Raw genomic sequence first — 17,787 nt, forward strand, 5'->3', positions numbered from 1 at the left:
TCCACCCACCCGCCCTGTGGGAGGTCCCCCCCCCACACACACACACCCACACACACAAGAGGAGGATGCCCAGGAGAAGTGGTGACTGATGAGGAGTGTGGTAAACATGGGCCTACCAGGCTTCCCCGCTGTTGGGGATTTTGAAGAATTTGGATTTTTTGTTCTCTGGGACACTAGAATTTAGACTTTTATTGTTTACAGGTCATCAAATTACATGGAGAGAAGGCTTGAAAGAATTCAATCTAAGAGTAATAATTCCATAAACCTTCACTTTAAGATAGCGCTAAGCACATGGAAAACCTTTTCCTAATAATCTAATGTTTTAGATATACCTGTGAGTCACAATCTCAATTTATGTTAAATTGTTATTAAAAATACATATTATATTTTTCTGTTACTAAATCTTTATATTTAGTCGTAAAAACGTTATTTTTTTCTTTTAAATTGCATTGCTCCGGTTTTACAACTCATTGGGGGCGGAACCTTTGTTGCTGGTTTTGTTTCCGCCGAGACTCGGAACATCCCGTGACGTCACATGTACACAAACCAAACTTCCTTATCGTTTCAGTCTCAGGTCATTCGTTCTGCGTCAGAGGCAGCTCACCGTGTCCGTGGTCGCTGCCACGGGTGTGACGGTTCCGCGTGTCTCTCGGTCTTTGGTTCTGGTTCCGGTTCGGGGCATGGAGGCGGCGGAGAGCATCAACGCAGACGGTGGGTCCGACTGTTAAAGCTTCTAAACTTTACGAGTACCTTAACCAGTAGTAAACTATTTAGATGGATGTGTATGTTCTTTTGTTTTATTTGTGTTTATGTGTGTGTGTGTGTGTGTGTGTGTGTGTGTGTGTGTGTGTGTGTGTGTGTGTGTGTGTGTGTGTGTGTGTGTTATGTTCGTTCGTTTTTTCTATTTTTGATTCTTTTATGTTTATATGTTATGTGTTGTATGTTCGGTAATGGTGATTCCTATTCAGGTAATGTTGATTATGTAGTTAGTGTTCGTTATTCTATGTATGATATACCTCAATTGTCAATAAAGTTACAAAAATAAAAGCTGTCTGTTCTGGTCCAGTTCGACTTGACCCTGAGCTTTGTCCTCTCTTTAATAGTCCGACAGAACCTGAAACTTCAGCAATGTTCCACTTTCTCTGCAGGTCGGTGCACGGACAGGCGCAACTGGGCCGGGTTCTGGTGAGTCCGTGTGTGGACAGACTGGATCAGATTAGAATGAATCCACGCATGACACAAAGTCCACTTCACTTCCTAAAGGAAACTGAATCCAGAGAAAGAATCTGTTTTCCTACAAATGTCTGCACGTTTACAGCTGAGAAAGATCTGAACATGAGAAGCTGAGGATTCAATAATTCAAACGAGTCAATGTGAAGTTAGAGGCAGGCAGAAGCAGAGTATGCGATGTGAGAGGTGTCATGATAGTATGTACTAGTACACGCTACATACCAGCTGTTAGTACACACTAGTACACGCCACATATCAGCTGTTAGTACACACTAGTACACGCCACATATCAGCTGTTAGTACACACTAGTACACGCCACATACCAGCTGTTAGTACACACTAGTACACGCCACATATCAGCTGTTAGTACACACTAGTACACGCCACATATCAGCTGTTAGTACACACTAGTACACGCCACATATCAGCTGTTAGTACACACTAGTACACGCCACATACCAGCTGTTAGTACACACTAGTACACGCCACATATTAGCTGTTAGTACACACTAGTACACGCCACATACCAGATGTTAGTACACACTAGTACACGCCACATATCAGCTGTTAGTACACACTAGTACACGCCACATACCAGCTGTTAGTACACACTAGTACACGCCACATACCAGCTGTTAGTACACACTAGTACACGCCACATATCAGCTGTTAGTACACACTAGTACACGCCACATACCAGCTGTTAGTACACGCCACATATTAGCTGTTAGTACACACTAGTACACGCCACATACCAGATGTTAGTACACACTAGTACACGCCACATATCAGCTGTTAGTACACACTAGTACACGCCACATATTAGCTGTTAGTACACACTAGTACACGCCACATACCAGCTGTTAGTACACACTAGTACACGCCACATATTAGCTGTTAGTACACACTAGTACACGCCACATACCAGATGTTAGTACACACTAGTACACGCCACATATCAGCTGTTAGTACACACTAGTACACGCCACATATTAGCTGTTAGTACACACTAGTACACGCCACATATCAGCTGTTAGTACACACTAGTACACGCCACATATTAGCTGTTAGTACACACTAGTACACGCCACATACCAGCTGTTAGTACACACTAGTACACGCCACATATCAGCTGTTAGTACACACTAGTACACGCCACATACCAGCTGTTAGTACACACTAGTACACGCCACATACCAGCTGTTAGTACACACTAGTACACGCCACATATCAGCTGTTAGTACACACTAGTACACGCCACATACCAGCTGTTAGTACACACTAGTACACGTCACATATCAGCTGTTAGTACACACTAGTACACGCCACATACCAGCTGTTAGTACACACTAGTACACGCCACATATCAGCTGTTAGTACACACTAGTACATGCTACATACCAGCTGTTAGTACACACTAGTACACGCCACATACCAGCTGTTAGTACACACTAGTACACGCCACATACCAGCTGTTAGTACACACTAGTACACGCCACATATCAGCTGTTAGTACACACTAGTACACGCCACATATCAGCTGTTAGTACACACTAGTACACGCCACATATCAGCTGTTAGTACACACTAGTACACGCCACATACCAGCTGTTAGTACACACTAGTACACGCCACATATCAGCTGTTAGTACACACTAGTACACGCCACGTATCAGCTGTTAGTACACACTAGTACACGCCACATATCAGCTGTTAGTACACACTAGTACACGCCACATATCAGCTGTTAGTACACACTAGTACACGCCACATATCAGCTGTTAGTACACACTAGTACACGCCACATATCAGCTGTTAGTACACACTAGTACACGCCACATATCAGCTGTTAGTACACACTAGTACACGCCACATACCAGCTGTTAGTACACACTAGTACACGCCACATATCAGCTGTTAGTACACACTAGTACACGCCACATATCAGCTGTTAGTACACACTAGTACACGCCACATATCAGCTGTTAGTACACACTAGTACACGCCACATACCAGCTGTTAGTACACACTAGTACACGCCACATATCAGCTGTTAGTACACACTAGTACACGCCACATACCAGCTGTTAGTACACACTAGTACACGCCACATATCAGCTGTTAGTACACACTAGTACATGCTACATACCAGCTGTTAGTACACACTAGTACACGCCACATACCAGCTGTTAGTACACACTAGTACACGCCACATACCAGCTGTTAGTACACACTAGTACACGCCACATATCAGCTGTTAGTACACACTAGTACACGCCACATATCAGCTGTTAGTACACACTAGTACACGCCACATATCAGCTGTTAGTACACACTAGTACACGCCACATACCAGCTGTTAGTACACACTAGTACACGCCACATATCAGCTGTTAGTACACACTAGTACACGCCACGTATCAGCTGTTAGTACACACTAGTACACGCCACATATCAGCTGTTAGTACACACTATTACACGCCACATATCAGCTGTTAGTACACACTAGTACACGCCACATATCAGCTGTTAGTACACACTAGTACACGCCACATATCAGCTGTTAGTACACACTAGTACACGCCACATATCAGCTGTTAGTACACACTAGTACACGCCACATACCAGCTGTTAGTACACACTAGTACACGCCACATATCAGCTGTTAGTACACACTAGTACACGCCACATATCAGCTGTTAGTACACACTAGTACACGCCACATATCAGCTGTTAATACACACTAGTACACGCCACATATCAGCTGTTAGTACACACTAGTACACGCCACATATCAGCTGTTAGTACACACTAGTACATGCTACATACCAGCTGTTAGTACACACTAGTACACGCCACATATCAGCTGTTAGTACACACTAGTACACGCCACATATCAGCTGTTAGTACACACTAGTACATGCTACATACCAGCTGTTAGTACACACTAGTACACGCCACATACCAGCTGTTAGTACACACTAGTACACGCCACATATCAGCTGTTAGTACACACTAGTACATGCTACATACCAGCTGTTAGTACACACTAGTACACGCCACATATCAGCTGTTAGTACACACTAGTACATGCTACATACCAGATGTTAGTACACACTAGTACACGCCACATACCAGCTGTTAGTACACACTAGTACACGCCACATACCAGCTGTTAGTACACACTAGTACACGCCACATACCAGCTGTTAGTACACACTAGTACACGCCACATACCAGCTGTTAGTACACACTAGTACATGCCACATACCAGCTGTTAGTACACACTAGTACACGCCACATATCAGCTGTTAGTACACACTAGTTTACTTCTTGAACCCCCCCCCTCCAGGATTCTTGGGCTGTGCAACAACTTTGCCTATGTGGTCATGCTGAGCGCCGCTCATGACATCCTGACCAAGGAAGAGTCTAGGAACGCCACCATCTCTGTAAGTGAGAGAGTCCTGTATGAGAATACTGCCAACATGTAATGTAATCATGATGCAGTAATGTAATCATGATGCAGTAATATGTTACTGTTGTTGTTGTTTTAGGCCCCCGTTTCGTTGGTTGCCACCTCTGGAGTTGGAAACAGCAGCAATGGAACAAACTATGACTGTAATCCTGTCACCACCGGGGTAAATGGAGACACAACACAACAAAGACACACTAACATGCCTGTAATGTTGCTCTATTGTCTGCCCCAACCGCACACACCCATGCAGCGACACCACTTACACCACACACATGTAGCTGCTGCTGACGCTTGTTTTCAAAGCTGAACTAAATACTGATTCCATCTTTTTAATGTGGGGATGTCTTCTTCCTCCCCTAAATGTCTCTCTTGTCTCCCCTTCCTTGACCTTCGACATTTATCAACTGGGTCAAACCAGAAGAAAGGAGACAGACATCGACTGTATATGAGAACTGGACTGAGCGAGGTGACGTCACCCATAGAACATGGTTTGGTTCTGGCTAGAACCACATGAAGTCCATTGAGTGATGTGGACGTTGGAGCCAGATGACCACGCCCCCACCACTCGAACGCAGCTCGGGAGAATCTGTCAATCAAGCATTTTAAACGTTAGGCGTGACACCACAGACTTTTATTGTGGCATCTGATTGGTCAGTTCATAAGTTGAATAACTTGCAATAAAGAAGAATATCTTGAAAAAAAGATATTGTTTAAAAAAGTTCTTCTGACCAATAGAATGACTCAGTTACAGCTTGATCTCTTGGAGTCTGCGAGTACTTCCTGTTTGGAGGGGGGGGGTACTCAGTCCAGTTCTCATTTGCAGTCAATGGAGACGGGAGGGATTTGTTGGGACTTGAACTCTTATCACTTAAAGGCCTTTTGGTGGTGAGTGTAGAAACAGCAGATCTGTAGTTGTTCAGTGATAATAATAGATCCAGATGTAAAAGTACATTTTTGTCTTTACTGCTCAGCGATGCAAACAGAAACCTCCTTTTCAGATTTTTTTCTCTTTCCTTTGAATCTATTTTGTATTATTGAGGCCTTAAATCTAAAAGCAGAGTGACTGATCAGCAGTTAAACTATTCTGGCTTCGGAACAGAAAGTGAAAAAATCAGAATGCTGTTTCTAATGGACACAAACAGGAAGTGATCAAGCGGAGGTTCTTTTACTTTTTATGGTAGCTCTCCAACAAAAGTCCGTTCCTGGTTTGTATAAATGGAAACAGCTGTCCTCCATCAGAACTGCTGGTGTCTCTGAATAATGACCATCTCTGAGACGGCAGCGTAATGTTTCATGTGTTTCATGTGTGCTGGCGTTCATGCTGAGAACTGTGTCACTCGGTTTGCAGGCTGTGCTGCTGGCTGACATCCTCCCAACACTCATCATCAAGTTCATAGCCCCGGTTTTCATCCACAAAGTGCCTTATGGGTAAGCTGAGGAAAAGCCTGTCCTGTCTCAGATCCACAGGAAGCTCAGACCAAAACCATGTTTGGACAGTTGGACCTGATGTCATGGAGGACTAAAGCTGATGTTCTTCTCTTCATCTTAGATTCCGAGTGTTGGCCTGCGTCCTCGTGACGGTAGTGAGCTTCCTGCTGGTGTCCTTTTCCTCTGCAATGTGGCAAAGCATTCTGGGTAAGACTTTCTGAGCTGACAGATCAAACTCAACATCTTCAGCCGCGCTTTCGTTTCCTCTTTTATCTCCGCTGAGCTTCTGTGGTTTCGCACAGAAACGAGAAGCTTTTTTGACCAAAATCTTATCAAGTTTCTCGTGTTTTCACCAGCCCTGCAAAATAACCGATAAGTCATGAGAAGTGAGGATTAGATCAAAGCTCAATAAATATTATCCCAAAATCTCCAAAAACATTTCTGTGTTTAAAGAGCCTCATGTTAGCCAGAAGAAGGCAGAGGTGAGAACAGCACAGATTCCAGAGGAGGCGTGTCCTTCAGTCTTTCTCTTCACTTTGGAATTAAACACGGGTAAAACGCAGGTGTTGCTCTGTAAACGGCAGTGTGTTGTGTTGCCTTTTGACACAGAGCACAGCTTCTGTTGAAGCTTGTGTTTGGATTTTGCAGAAAAAGGATGATCTGCTGTAGTTCAGGAGATGAAACCAGATCTTTGCAGAGCCGCTGCAGGCATCAGATGCTTTTAAAGTCAGCTTTTGTGAGAAAAACATGTCAACAGGTAACTGCAGTATTCATGTTTGACCGTTCATGGTCATTTCAAAGTTACAGTAAATGAATGAACTTCTGAAAACATGAACAGGATTCAAACACAGCCCCCCCTTTGCCGCCACTCTGGACCGTAACTCCGTAACACAACCGAGAAACTCCTCCGTGTCAGAAAAGCACCTTGACCTCGTCGCTCGGACGCATCATCCAAACCCCAGGATGAATATTTAGGCCCCCGGTTCCTCATCAGGCCCGTCTCCTCAGAACTGCAGTTTCTGAAGAGAGACGCTATGAGGAGAAACTCCTCCAGATTCCTGATGTCTCCTGTTGTCTCCCTCCCTCCTCCTTCCTTCATCGTCCTCTTCCTTGTGTTGTCTCTGCAGGAGTGGTCTTTGCTAGTCTTGGTGCAGGACTGGGAGAGCTGTCCTTCCTCTCGCTGTCTGTTTTCTTCAAAAGGTGAACACACCTTGGAGTGAAGCCTCGTCCGACTTCCTCTGTGACTGAATCTGCGGCGTGATTCTGAGCGCTGGTTTGAGCCTGAGCGGACGGCAAAGAGACAGAAAAACAGAAATCGGTTCCAAGACAGCAGACGTCAGTAACTAGAGCGACGGCCGTCTACGTCCACAGAAAAACAGACACAGTCTCTGCTCTCACTCTAGTTTAGGGAATTCTGGGAGGAAGCAGGAATCCTGCAGAAAGGACATCTTTCCACACGTCAGAGTCTCGACATCTTTAACATGTTTCTCCACATGTTCCCTGTGATTCAGCCTTTAAAAGGCATCATTTCAACCGAAGCAGTGATATGAATATGTTTTGTTCCAAAACAGAAAAGTAGAAGTGGAGCAGTAAGAAGCAGAGTTTAAGCCTCAGAGCATCAGGAGAAGGTTGGATGATGGGAAGGAATGATTGAGATGAGATAGAGATCAGAGCCTCTTCTGCTAGTTTGGCTCCACAGAACTGCTAGAAGTCAGCTTGGAGTTTCAGCAGCTTCCAGGTCTACGCGTTTTAAAAAAGCCCTCTGGCTCTTTTTACACGCAAAGCCGTCCCCGAGGGAGGGGCCAGAGAGCCATCCCCGAGGGAGGGGCCAGAGAGCCGCCATGTCTCTGCTCTGCTTCAGAAGGCGCCGTAGAGTCGGCCCAGCCGACTTCCTGCTGAGTTATGACGATGAAAGGGGGATTGGTGAGGGCTAGACTGCCGGGTTAGCATGGGTTATTGTGGACAGAGCTGCTACCCCCCACCCCCCCATGCCATCTGTTCCAACCATTGACTGTATGAGAGAACTGGAGTGAGCCACAGAAAAGGACTTCTGGCTCCAAACAAATGAAGTCCATTCAGCCGCCATTTTGGAGACAGACGTCATCAATAAGCAGTGATTGGTTGGCCTGAGTCATCATTTCTATGGCAACCACTCTCCCCAGTCAGGCCACACCCCTTCCACTGAAAGCGGGCTGCATGAAACGTGTCAGGCATTTTAAACGTTGGGCGTGACACTACAGACTTTTACTGAGGCCTCGGATTGGTCAGTTTATACTTGAAAAAGCTGTGATGAAGAAAAAATATCATGAAAAAATGTAACAGATCCAGAACGGTGGTTCTGACCAATAGAATGTTGGTTTCTCTATAGACTTCTGTGGGATTTTGGCTTCTTGGAGCCACTTCCTGTTTGGAACGCCAAGTGGGAGGGGCCACCCAGTCCAGTTCTCTTTTTACAGTTCCTAGAAATGTTTAAAGAAGCGGTCTGAAGGCTTCCGGCGTGCGAGCTGAGTCATGTGATCATCGTCTGCTGTGTGGCTCGCTGACGGTGTTTCCCGCCTGTCCCAGGAACGTCTTGGAGGGGTGGGGCTCAGGAACCGGAGGTGCTGGAGTGGCTGGGGCCCTCCTCTATTCGGGCCTCATCCAGGCTGGCCTGTCCCCCCGGGTGACCGTGCTGGTCATGCTGGTGGTCCCGGTTTCCATGCTCATCAGGTAAGAGGGGAGCGTCCTGCTGACTAAACCCTGAAACCTGTGTCAAGTCAAGCCCGTCCCCCTCCCCATACTAATCAATGCCCCCCCAGAAGCTTTCATTATACTGTCATTGACTTTTTAGATAGACGAGTAGATTCAAGTTTTGCTGAAGCTCTTGTAACTTTATTGATGTACGGTCATCAAAAAATGAGGTAAACCTTTTTCAAAGTCAGATACTGACATCTGGAGTAATGTTCACTTTGACGGTTTACACCCAGAAACAGACTCCTTCTCCCCCTTTAACCCCCCTCCATCCCCAAATCTGCCCAAAACGCAAGCCGATGAGAATTCAAAGGCCAGTCTTTGTTTTCCTCCCAGCTACTTGTATCTGCTGGTTCCTCCACCTTCTCTGCCCCAGTGGAGCAGGAATGAGATCCCATATGCAGCTGTGGGCTCCGAGGAGGAGCAGGGGCTGACGGAGGAGTCCGAGGAGGAGGAGGAGGAGGAGGAGGAGGAGAGAGCACCAGCAGGTAACAGACTCGCATGACAAACACACGCTAACTACATGAGTTCATTAGCTGTGGAGTAGGAATTCAGACACGACCTAAATGTTTCAGCTGTGGACTTTTCTGTGGAATTTAGTGGAAACAAACAAAATTTAGAGTCGAACAAACATTCAAACGGAACCAGACAGTTACATTTAACACAACACACAAGGACATCCATAAAAATACATTTTAGATTTGTGAAAACTTGTTATATTTCTGTGTTTTTTGGGGTATTTTGGAGCTGGATTGGAGCTGCTTCAGTCCAGTTTTTTTAACAGGACTCAAATAAAGAAGAAAAAACTCAGATGTGTTCATTTAGTACCTTTTCATAAATAAACAACTTTCACAAATTGTGTTGAGCTTTAAACTTAGTTGCTATAGATTATCTGTAGACTGCATCCTGTAGATCTGAACCATGAAATGGTTCTATTGAGATGAACTAAGGCTTCAAACTGGAATCAGCTTCACGGTTCAGCCGCTGTAGAGTTTCCGTTTATACAAAGATGCATGTTTGCATCTTTATCTCGACAGGATAACGACATTTCTGAGATAACTTCTTATCACTCATGCAGCTAAAGACGACTGCTGGCTTTGGCAGTCGGAGTTTAAAGAAGCCTTTATCTTTAGCGCGGACTTCCTGGTGTCTCAGAGTGCAGGTCCGTCTCTTCCATCCTTCAGACAACTAGATCATTAAAGCAGGGATCCACATCAACAACAGAGAAAAGACAAAGCTGGTTGTTTAGGTTCTTTTTCGTTTGGTTTCATTCCAAGGCTGTGGCGGTACAATGGGGGGGGGTCTCTATACTGCTCCTCGTTTGATCCTGGTTTTGGGACCAGAAGATGAGCTGAAGGCAGACTGTTGATCCCAGCTGCAGACCATCTCCCCTCATGGAGGCTCATGTATTCCAGCCGGGTTCTGGTCCTTCCCCACAGTTCTGGGAGTTTGAGGTTCTGCACAGTCCCCGCTGTGGGTCACAGAGGTTCTTGGAGTGGACTGGATCCAGTTTTCCAGTCTGGAGGTGACGGCGCCGTGTGCTGTAGTAACTATAGGAACCACTTTTTCTTCAGCATCTTCTCAGCTCCAACATCAGCACCGCCTCCTCCAGCTGTTTGTCCAGCCCCACCCTGACTCCCAAAGGGTGATGTCATCACATTTGGACGCCAGGTCAGAAGAGCTGAAAGCTGAGCAGACTCAAGCCTGTGGACGTGGACATGCCTCCTTATTCCTCTGCAGATGTGACGGCTGAAGGGCTTTCATGGTCTTTGTGGTTTTGGCTGGAGGTTAAACTGACCGCATTTGTAGAGTTTTACCTTCAGAACGCATCAGTCCAGTCATGAACCGCTCCACAGCAGTTCCCCTCTTTTTTGTTCCCTGTTGGATTCCTCTGCTCGGTTCTGGAGGAAGCTCTCAGACTCTGTTCTCTCCCCTTGGCCGTCACAGTGCACGGAAGCTCGGGATCTTTCATCTGGAGGGAGAAGAGGCAGGTCATCAAAGTGAGTACCAGCCCCTCCCGCTGCAGATCGGGTCGGTTCTGCTGCCTCTGACTCTGGTGCCTTTGAGCAGGGCTTGCTGAAGTTCATGTGTCCACTGGCGCTGGTCTACTTTGCTGAGTACTTCATCAACCAGGGTTTGGTGAGTTGATCCGTGGTCTTCATCGTCACTCTGATTCAACAAACCAAACTTCCTGTTTTCATCAAGGCAAGGCGTTTAAAAGTCATTCTGCTTCTTTTCAGCTGGAACTCCTGTTTTTTCCAAACTTTTTCCTCTCTCATGCCGATCAGTATCGCTGGTGAGTGAAGCGCTACGTCTTCTGGGAGAATTCTGGATGGCAGCGGTTTGAAGAGTCACCGTACCTTTCTCTCCCTCCGTGTTCAGGTACCAGACGATCTACCAGTTCGGTGTGTTTGCTTCTCGATCCTCTCTTCACTGTGTGAAGATCCGGAGAGTCTGGATCCTGACTCTGCTGCAGGTGAGGAACTGATCCACAGATCCCTCTGCATCACTTTCCCCTGATTAGGTCAGAAACCCGAGGCGTTTACAGTAAATGGACCCCAGACGCTACCTGCCCCTGCCCTGGCCCTCGCTGCCCCCTGTTGACCCACTCTGATTGGCTGAGCGGCTGCTAGATGCCCCTTACCCTCCCCTTCTGCCCCCTCCATCCTGGTCAGAGCTGCGGATGATAAATTCATTGAAAAAAGGCAGCTATTCCGTCGATTTGATCTCCATAGAAACTATTTTCTGTTTTGCTGGCCTGGAGGTGACGAACAAGTCTATATGAAACTTTTGGATCTTCCTGGCAACAGATGTTTTTGATTAACCACGCCCACATTCCTAATATAGTCAGAGAATATGCCAAATCATTTCTTTCAGCTTCAACAGATTCATTTAAAAAAAATATTCAAGCAACGGGGAAACTCCGGTTTTCCTGCTACCGCCGTTCCAAATGTGAAAAACTTTAAAAGCAGTTTCTTTTCCAAGTGATGCTGGAGGAGTTAGGAGGTGATTATTAGTTTACATTTGTAGACGGTAGTACAGGGGATTTAACATGGTTGCCTTTTCCTGAGGTCAAAGGTCAACGAACCTACAGTTCAGATCTCTGGAACAATCGTTTTCTTTTTCCATAAATACTTAATTGATCCACACGTGGGGAATTTGTTTACCATAGCAGTAAAAGACGAATAGTAGACATAAGAGAAAATAGAATATAAAAAACAAAAGAATATAAAATGAATGTAAACAAATAAGGTTTTATAATTTAAAGAGCTTTTTACAGACAGAACCAGCAAAAATGTGCAAAAGTGATCTGCTACCCTTGAATTAAATTGTGGGAAAATGTATAAAATCGCCAAATTTCCTGATCTGCCACATAACGGCCGCCAAGCTGTAGGTTCTGTGGCCATCCCATAATAATGTCAAAACTTCCTTTGGATATCCCCAAACATGAGCTTTTTGTGGAGCCCCATAACGTATTTGGGCCTCGTTTTGGGAACGTCATTGATGTTGACGTGTGTCTAAATATTTGAGGGACATTTTGGCCCAAAGGCGCCGTAACGTATTTAGAAAGAAGACTTTGTGAGTTATTTTGGTGGTTGCGGTCCTGGACTGCTGCGGGACACAGGAACAGCACACGGGTCGTCAAAGCCGCCTCCATGATAGATTGAAGCGTGTTCTGCTGGTTCAGACAGTCACACACCAAACAGTACATGACATGTCACAGACCTTTAGCACGGAACAAACATGTTTGTTTCCTGTTCAGGTCAGCATGAATGTTGCAAACTCAGCCCCACGTTCTGCTGACGACTGCATTCAGAGTTCAATCTGCCTTCCTAAACGTTTCCACCACAACACGTCAGCGCTTTCACTCCGTGATCCTTTCTTTTTTCACGTTTCGTTTTGGCGAAAGTCCCTCTGCGATCATCCTCTGATCGCTTTCCAAAGGGTTCCCGGTGATCTTTCCATCATGGTGATGCTGCTTTAGGCCAAACCGTCGTGGTTTTCTAGGACGTAGTTTCTGCAGAGCGGCATCAGAAATTGTTGGTGCGGTGTAGGTCCGCCCCCACTTCCCATCCGTCCAGTTCAGCTCCAGATTCCAGCTCAGACCAGGAAAACATTTCCTAGACGACGGCACCAGTTTTTGGATTTTGGCTAATAACGGCATCATCAGCATATAAAGACTCTGGGGATCAGAAGGTGATCGCAGTGGGACTTTAAGCCTCTTAAAGACTTTTCTGTGATGTGCTTCACGTCCCAAGTTCTTTTCTTTTTCCTCATTTTTTTAACTTTAGCTTCGTCTTAATTTTTTTATTTTTTCCCTTCAAAAGGGAAACTTCTCATAATTGTCTCTGTGAAGGCTGTAAAACTGCAGCTCCGCTTCCTTTTTGTCAGCAGAATGAGGAGTTTCTGTGTGTCTATTGGAGAACCTTAAAGAGCTTGTTGAACATTAGCTGGAAGGCCGAGTGAAAAATGCTGCTAAACGCTGCTAAACTCTGCCAAATGCTGCTGCACGTCTCTTAACTAGAAAGCGGGAATATGATCACATCATCTCTGTATCAGCTTCACTACACTGGTCGCCTGTTCCTTTTAGAATTCTTTCATTAGTTTTTAAGTTTTGCATGGCGTGCACCGCTTTACCTGCGTCAGCTCCTGCATGTCTCCCATCCTCTTAGATCAGCTGATCAGCTGCTTCTTCAAGCACTCAGAGGAGACGGAGCTTTTGGAACGAGGGTCTACATCTCTGTTCCTCTGTCCTGTCCTCTCCTAAAACCCATCTTTTACATTTGGCTTTTAACACACAGGGATGAGGTTCCCTCTGTTATCCCACCACATTTCTCCTCTAGACATGGTTTATGGTGTGTTTTGTTTCAACAATGTCCTTTATAACCTTTCTTTGTCCACTTTAAATCTATTTTGATCTGCATCTGTATTCTCTGTCATTCTACGCCTGCATGTCTTCTTCTTCCGTGTTCTCTAAGCTCGTTTGTTGTGCTGCGTCTGCAGGTGGTGAACGCCGTCTTTCTGCTGCTCGCCGTCACGTTCCAGTTCCTGCCCAGCGCCTGGCTGCTGTTTGTCATCATCTTCTACGAGGGGCTGCTGGGGGGGGCTGCTTACGTCAACACCTTCCACTTCATCAGCAAGGAGGTCTGTAGTGTGTGTGTGTGTGTGTGTGTGTGTGTGTGTGTGTGTGTAGTGCTACTGTGACGACTTCCTCTTGTGTCATCGTTGGCCAGAATGAGGAAAACAGTTTCCATGGACGGATGAAGAGTTCTGTGAAGAAAACATTAGAAAAGCTGCAACCTGAAGACCATAAATGTTCAGACACTTTTTACCAGTCGATTTGGGAAACTTATAAGTATTTAGTGAAAACGGAAACATGCTTTCAATGGCGGCTTCCACATTTGATGCTCCTTTAGGCTCCTCAACATTTCAAAGAGACCAGAAACAGTTGATCCAGAGAGGGCAGCTCTGTTTAGGTCCAACAGAACGGCTCGCTCTTCATCGTCATCAAAGGGGACGTTGGCGTCTTCTTGATGGAACGGCGAGCTCCGTACACGTGGGAGGGGCTTCGGATGAAGTTGTTTTGGGAAATGGTGGTTGATAATTTTCCAGAGGAGCTGTGGATCCAACAATTCCTCATGACACGCTCAACTTTGGATGAACTGTGATGCTGTGGGACATCTGGTGGCGCCGCCAGTTCCTACCAAGAAGGGCATTGCCATCCGGTTGTTGGTCACGTGACTCATTTAACTAGAAAAAAGTTGCAGTTTTGTAACAGAAAAAAACGACCTCCTCCAAGCGCTAAAACCCTTTTTCACGTTTTTTGACATTGTCGTGTTTCCATGAGGCAAATTTATCGCAAATCCAATTTGCGCCATTTGATAGTGAATGGAAACGCAGCTACTGGTGAACCCAAGAAGAGCTGGATGAGTTCAGAGGACATGTGGACATGATTGTCAATGAGCTGCAGAAAAGCAGCTTCCCAACAGTCCTGTTGTCCTCATCCATCCAACCTGAAAGTCTGGCCTTCAGATGAGCTGCTTCATTGTGCTGATAGAAAAACGTCAACCTCAAAATCTTCCCAACTTTTCTCGTCTAGTTTCTAGTTTGTATATCTTAATAAACTTGGGTTTTATTCAGACTGGACACATTTTCAGCCTGAAACATCCAAGCGGACCCCGGTCCAGGACCCGGTCTCCTCCTGACCATGTCTTCTGCTCCACAGACTGAAAGCAGACACAGAGAGTTCGCCATGGCGGCGTCCAGCGTGGGAGACAGCTTCGGCATCGCTCTGGCTGCACTGGCAGCTTTTTTTGTCCACCAATACTTCTGCTCTCTGTGACGACGCCGTCTGAGCAGAACAACCAGCGGTCAGTGTGAGAAGGAACAGACCCCCACAACCACGGGGACTCGTCAAACTGACTAGAGAGGGACCTGTGTGAGCCGCGGAAACACTGCAGCCAATCAGGGAAGCAGGACGACAAAAGTGATCCAGACGGGGGTTAGAAATGCCAAAAGACCAAAGAAGATGTATTGATTGGTTTGCAGATTTTTGGGAAATCTAATGGCTAAAGTTTTAGACTGACTAACCACAAAGTCCTTTACACCTGAAGTCATTTGTCTCAGGCTCATCAACTTCTATACATTTAAAACTAAGCATTGAGTAAAAAAAAACATTTTTCTCTCTGTTTGCATTAAGGCCAAAAGGAAACAATTGCACTTTCTGTTTGAAGCTAGTTTAAAATAAGAGGGTCCAGGTCGGACCGGGTCAGACCGGGTCAGCTGCAGGTCAGCTCCGCTGTTTGACTGACAGGTGTCCGTCAAGTCCTCAGTTTTCGAGCCTCCTTAGGATGTGGTGAGCCAACGCTCAGACCTGTTAATTCTGACTGTTGACTTCTGTTTACTTGGTAGAATAACATCTTATTCTAAAGAAATGTCTCAGTGTGGATCAAAGTCGTGTTTGGGGCGACTGTTGGAACGTCTAACTGAGCGTTTAGATCATTCCTGCTGAAAACATAAACCTGCTTTAACAGGTGATCTTTAAGGGTTTTGACTGCTGTTTTTAACGTGTTTCTTTCTTTGATTTTATTTGATAAAAAGTTTCTATTCTTTCTGAGAGAATAAATACAGCCAATAACGGACTTCACATGTATCTGCTACTCATGGTGATCTTTATTAAACCCTGAAACTGGGATGTCAGGATGTGTTGCTGCTCTTTGTGCCTCATTGCAGACAAGCATCCAAAGTCCAGATGCTGTGAGGTGTGGAGAAATAATCCATCCTCACATGTTCACATGTGAGGAAACGTGTTCACCGTCTGTTGAAGGTGCAGCAAACTACTCGGAAAAAGAGAAACTAAATTACTCCTTTGACACCCCCCCCCCTCCAGTAAAATTACAAAAATAGCAATGTAAGAAATGCTGTGTGTATCCCTTGTGCTATCCTAGTCACTTTACCATTGGGAGTGGGTCATCTAGACCCACTAGACAGTGCTCTGAACCTTTTTTCTTCAATGATTTGTGATCTTCACTGGTGTCCATGGATTACATGAAATCTTTCCACCTTTATCCACCTTTGTCATGGTAGGGAGAACACCTCAATGGAAGGGGGGGGTCATCTAAGATAGCACAAGGGTTAAAGGTGTGACTTAGCAGTGACATCATCATCAACAAAGCGGAGTTCCTGATTGGTTGACGGGATGCACATTTTAGCCAAAGTTCAGATAATTAAACTCCAGAGAATTTGTGGTGCCTCAGAATTTTTGACACTACTTGAAGCGCTAGAGGATCACGCCAGACGCTCAAATCCCCCCCCTGGACCTCTGGCTGCGTCTGTTCATCGACTGAAGACCAGAACCCCCCCACAGGATCAAGGTCTGAACCTCAACAGGTGGAGCGTTCATGGGTCAGTGGGACGGCTTTGTGGGAAGTAGAGACTGAACACAGACAGAAATGGGAGTTTTGCATGATTTTGAGGGACGAGATGGAAACACGAGTGAAGCTGGAGTTACTCACAGAAACGCAGTCGAAGCCAAACCGCCTCTCGTGAAAGCAGGTCTCCTACCCTCAGGACCAAAGGTTAGAAGCAAAACGACACATTTGCTGCTGCTGAACATTGAAATCTTTAAAAGATGTTGAAAAGTGGGGTGGGGGGAGGGGGGTTGTGATTTGTTTGGTGACATCATTCCTGCTCAGCAGAGCTGAGAGTCTCTCCATTTTGGATCAAAGCTGCTCTCAGTTGGACAAACCCTCCAGCACAGGTGTGCATCATAAAGGTGGGAGCCATCAGCTTGACCACCTTGATAGGGGGTGGGACGCTGTTGCTAGGCAACCTCAAAGTGTTGGAGTACCTCACACCATGACACGTGAAAAGCTGTCGGTTCCCGGTCTGGCGAGCGATCTTGATCACCGCGTCAGTGACGACCTCCTCCATCCGGGTGACATCATGGAGTGAGGGATTGACTGCTAAATGTGTCATTGTTGTTCAGACACAGACATGTTTCCTCTTCTAGACGTGCAGGAGATCAAATGAAGCAGCTTTTTCTCACTTTTTTTGTCCACAGGGAGCAGAGTGATGGTCAAGCAGAAGCATGTTCAGCTCGCCGTTTCTCCACGGTGGTATGGAGATGCTGATTTTCCAGCAGGACTTGGCGTCTGCCCACACAACCGCAGATAGCTTCACCTGTCCAGCAGACTCACCTGACAGGAAGTAGATGTGTGGACCGTTATTAACTCAGTAGAACCCGGACCAATGTTTCCTTTAAGATCTAATGATGTGGACCAACCACAAGCCAAGTGGACCAATGATCACATTTCTGACATTTTGCTCTTCCTCTCATGGGTTTTTATGGGTTGAGAGGAAAAGAGACTCCAGACCAAGAATGCAGACGACCTGAAGACGCTCATCAAAGCAGCCTGAGCTT

General features: G+C 45.9%; 1 protein-coding gene across 1 annotated transcript; it reads left to right on the plus strand.

The window, feature by feature from the left end:
- Positions 1–510: 510 nt before the first annotated feature.
- Positions 511–16,064, plus strand: cln3 (CLN3 lysosomal/endosomal transmembrane protein, battenin). The gene is made up of 15 exons (XM_023957860.2): positions 511–711; positions 1,149–1,185; positions 4,584–4,680; positions 4,786–4,869; positions 6,055–6,134; positions 6,256–6,341; positions 7,262–7,334; positions 8,700–8,843; positions 9,201–9,352; positions 10,812–10,864; positions 10,935–11,003; positions 11,105–11,160; positions 11,247–11,340; positions 13,869–14,009; positions 15,091–16,064. Exons 1-15 carry the CDS (start codon positions 681–683, stop codon positions 15,205–15,207), a joined length of 1,314 nt encoding a protein of 437 aa, XP_023813628.1. The 5' UTR covers positions 511–680; the 3' UTR covers positions 15,208–16,064.
- Positions 16,065–17,787: the final 1,723 nt, after the last annotated feature.

This window comes from Oryzias latipes, chromosome 8 (genome assembly GCF_053564925.1).
Source record: "Oryzias latipes strain Hd-rR chromosome 8, Olatipes_Hd-rR_3.1".
In the NCBI taxonomy this organism is placed as follows: domain Eukaryota; kingdom Metazoa; phylum Chordata; class Actinopteri; order Beloniformes; family Adrianichthyidae; genus Oryzias; species Oryzias latipes.

Coding starts and splice junctions, on each gene's coding strand:
- cln3 (XM_023957860.2), top strand. CDS start 681: ATGGAGGCGGCGGAGAGCATCAACGCAGACG. Junction 4,681..4,785: donor CTAGGAACGCCACCATCTCT/GTAAGTGAGAGA, acceptor TTGTTGTTTTAG/GCCCCCGTTTCGTTGGTTGC. Junction 4,870..6,054: donor GTAATCCTGTCACCACCGGG/GTAAATGGAGAC, acceptor CTCGGTTTGCAG/GCTGTGCTGCTGGCTGACAT.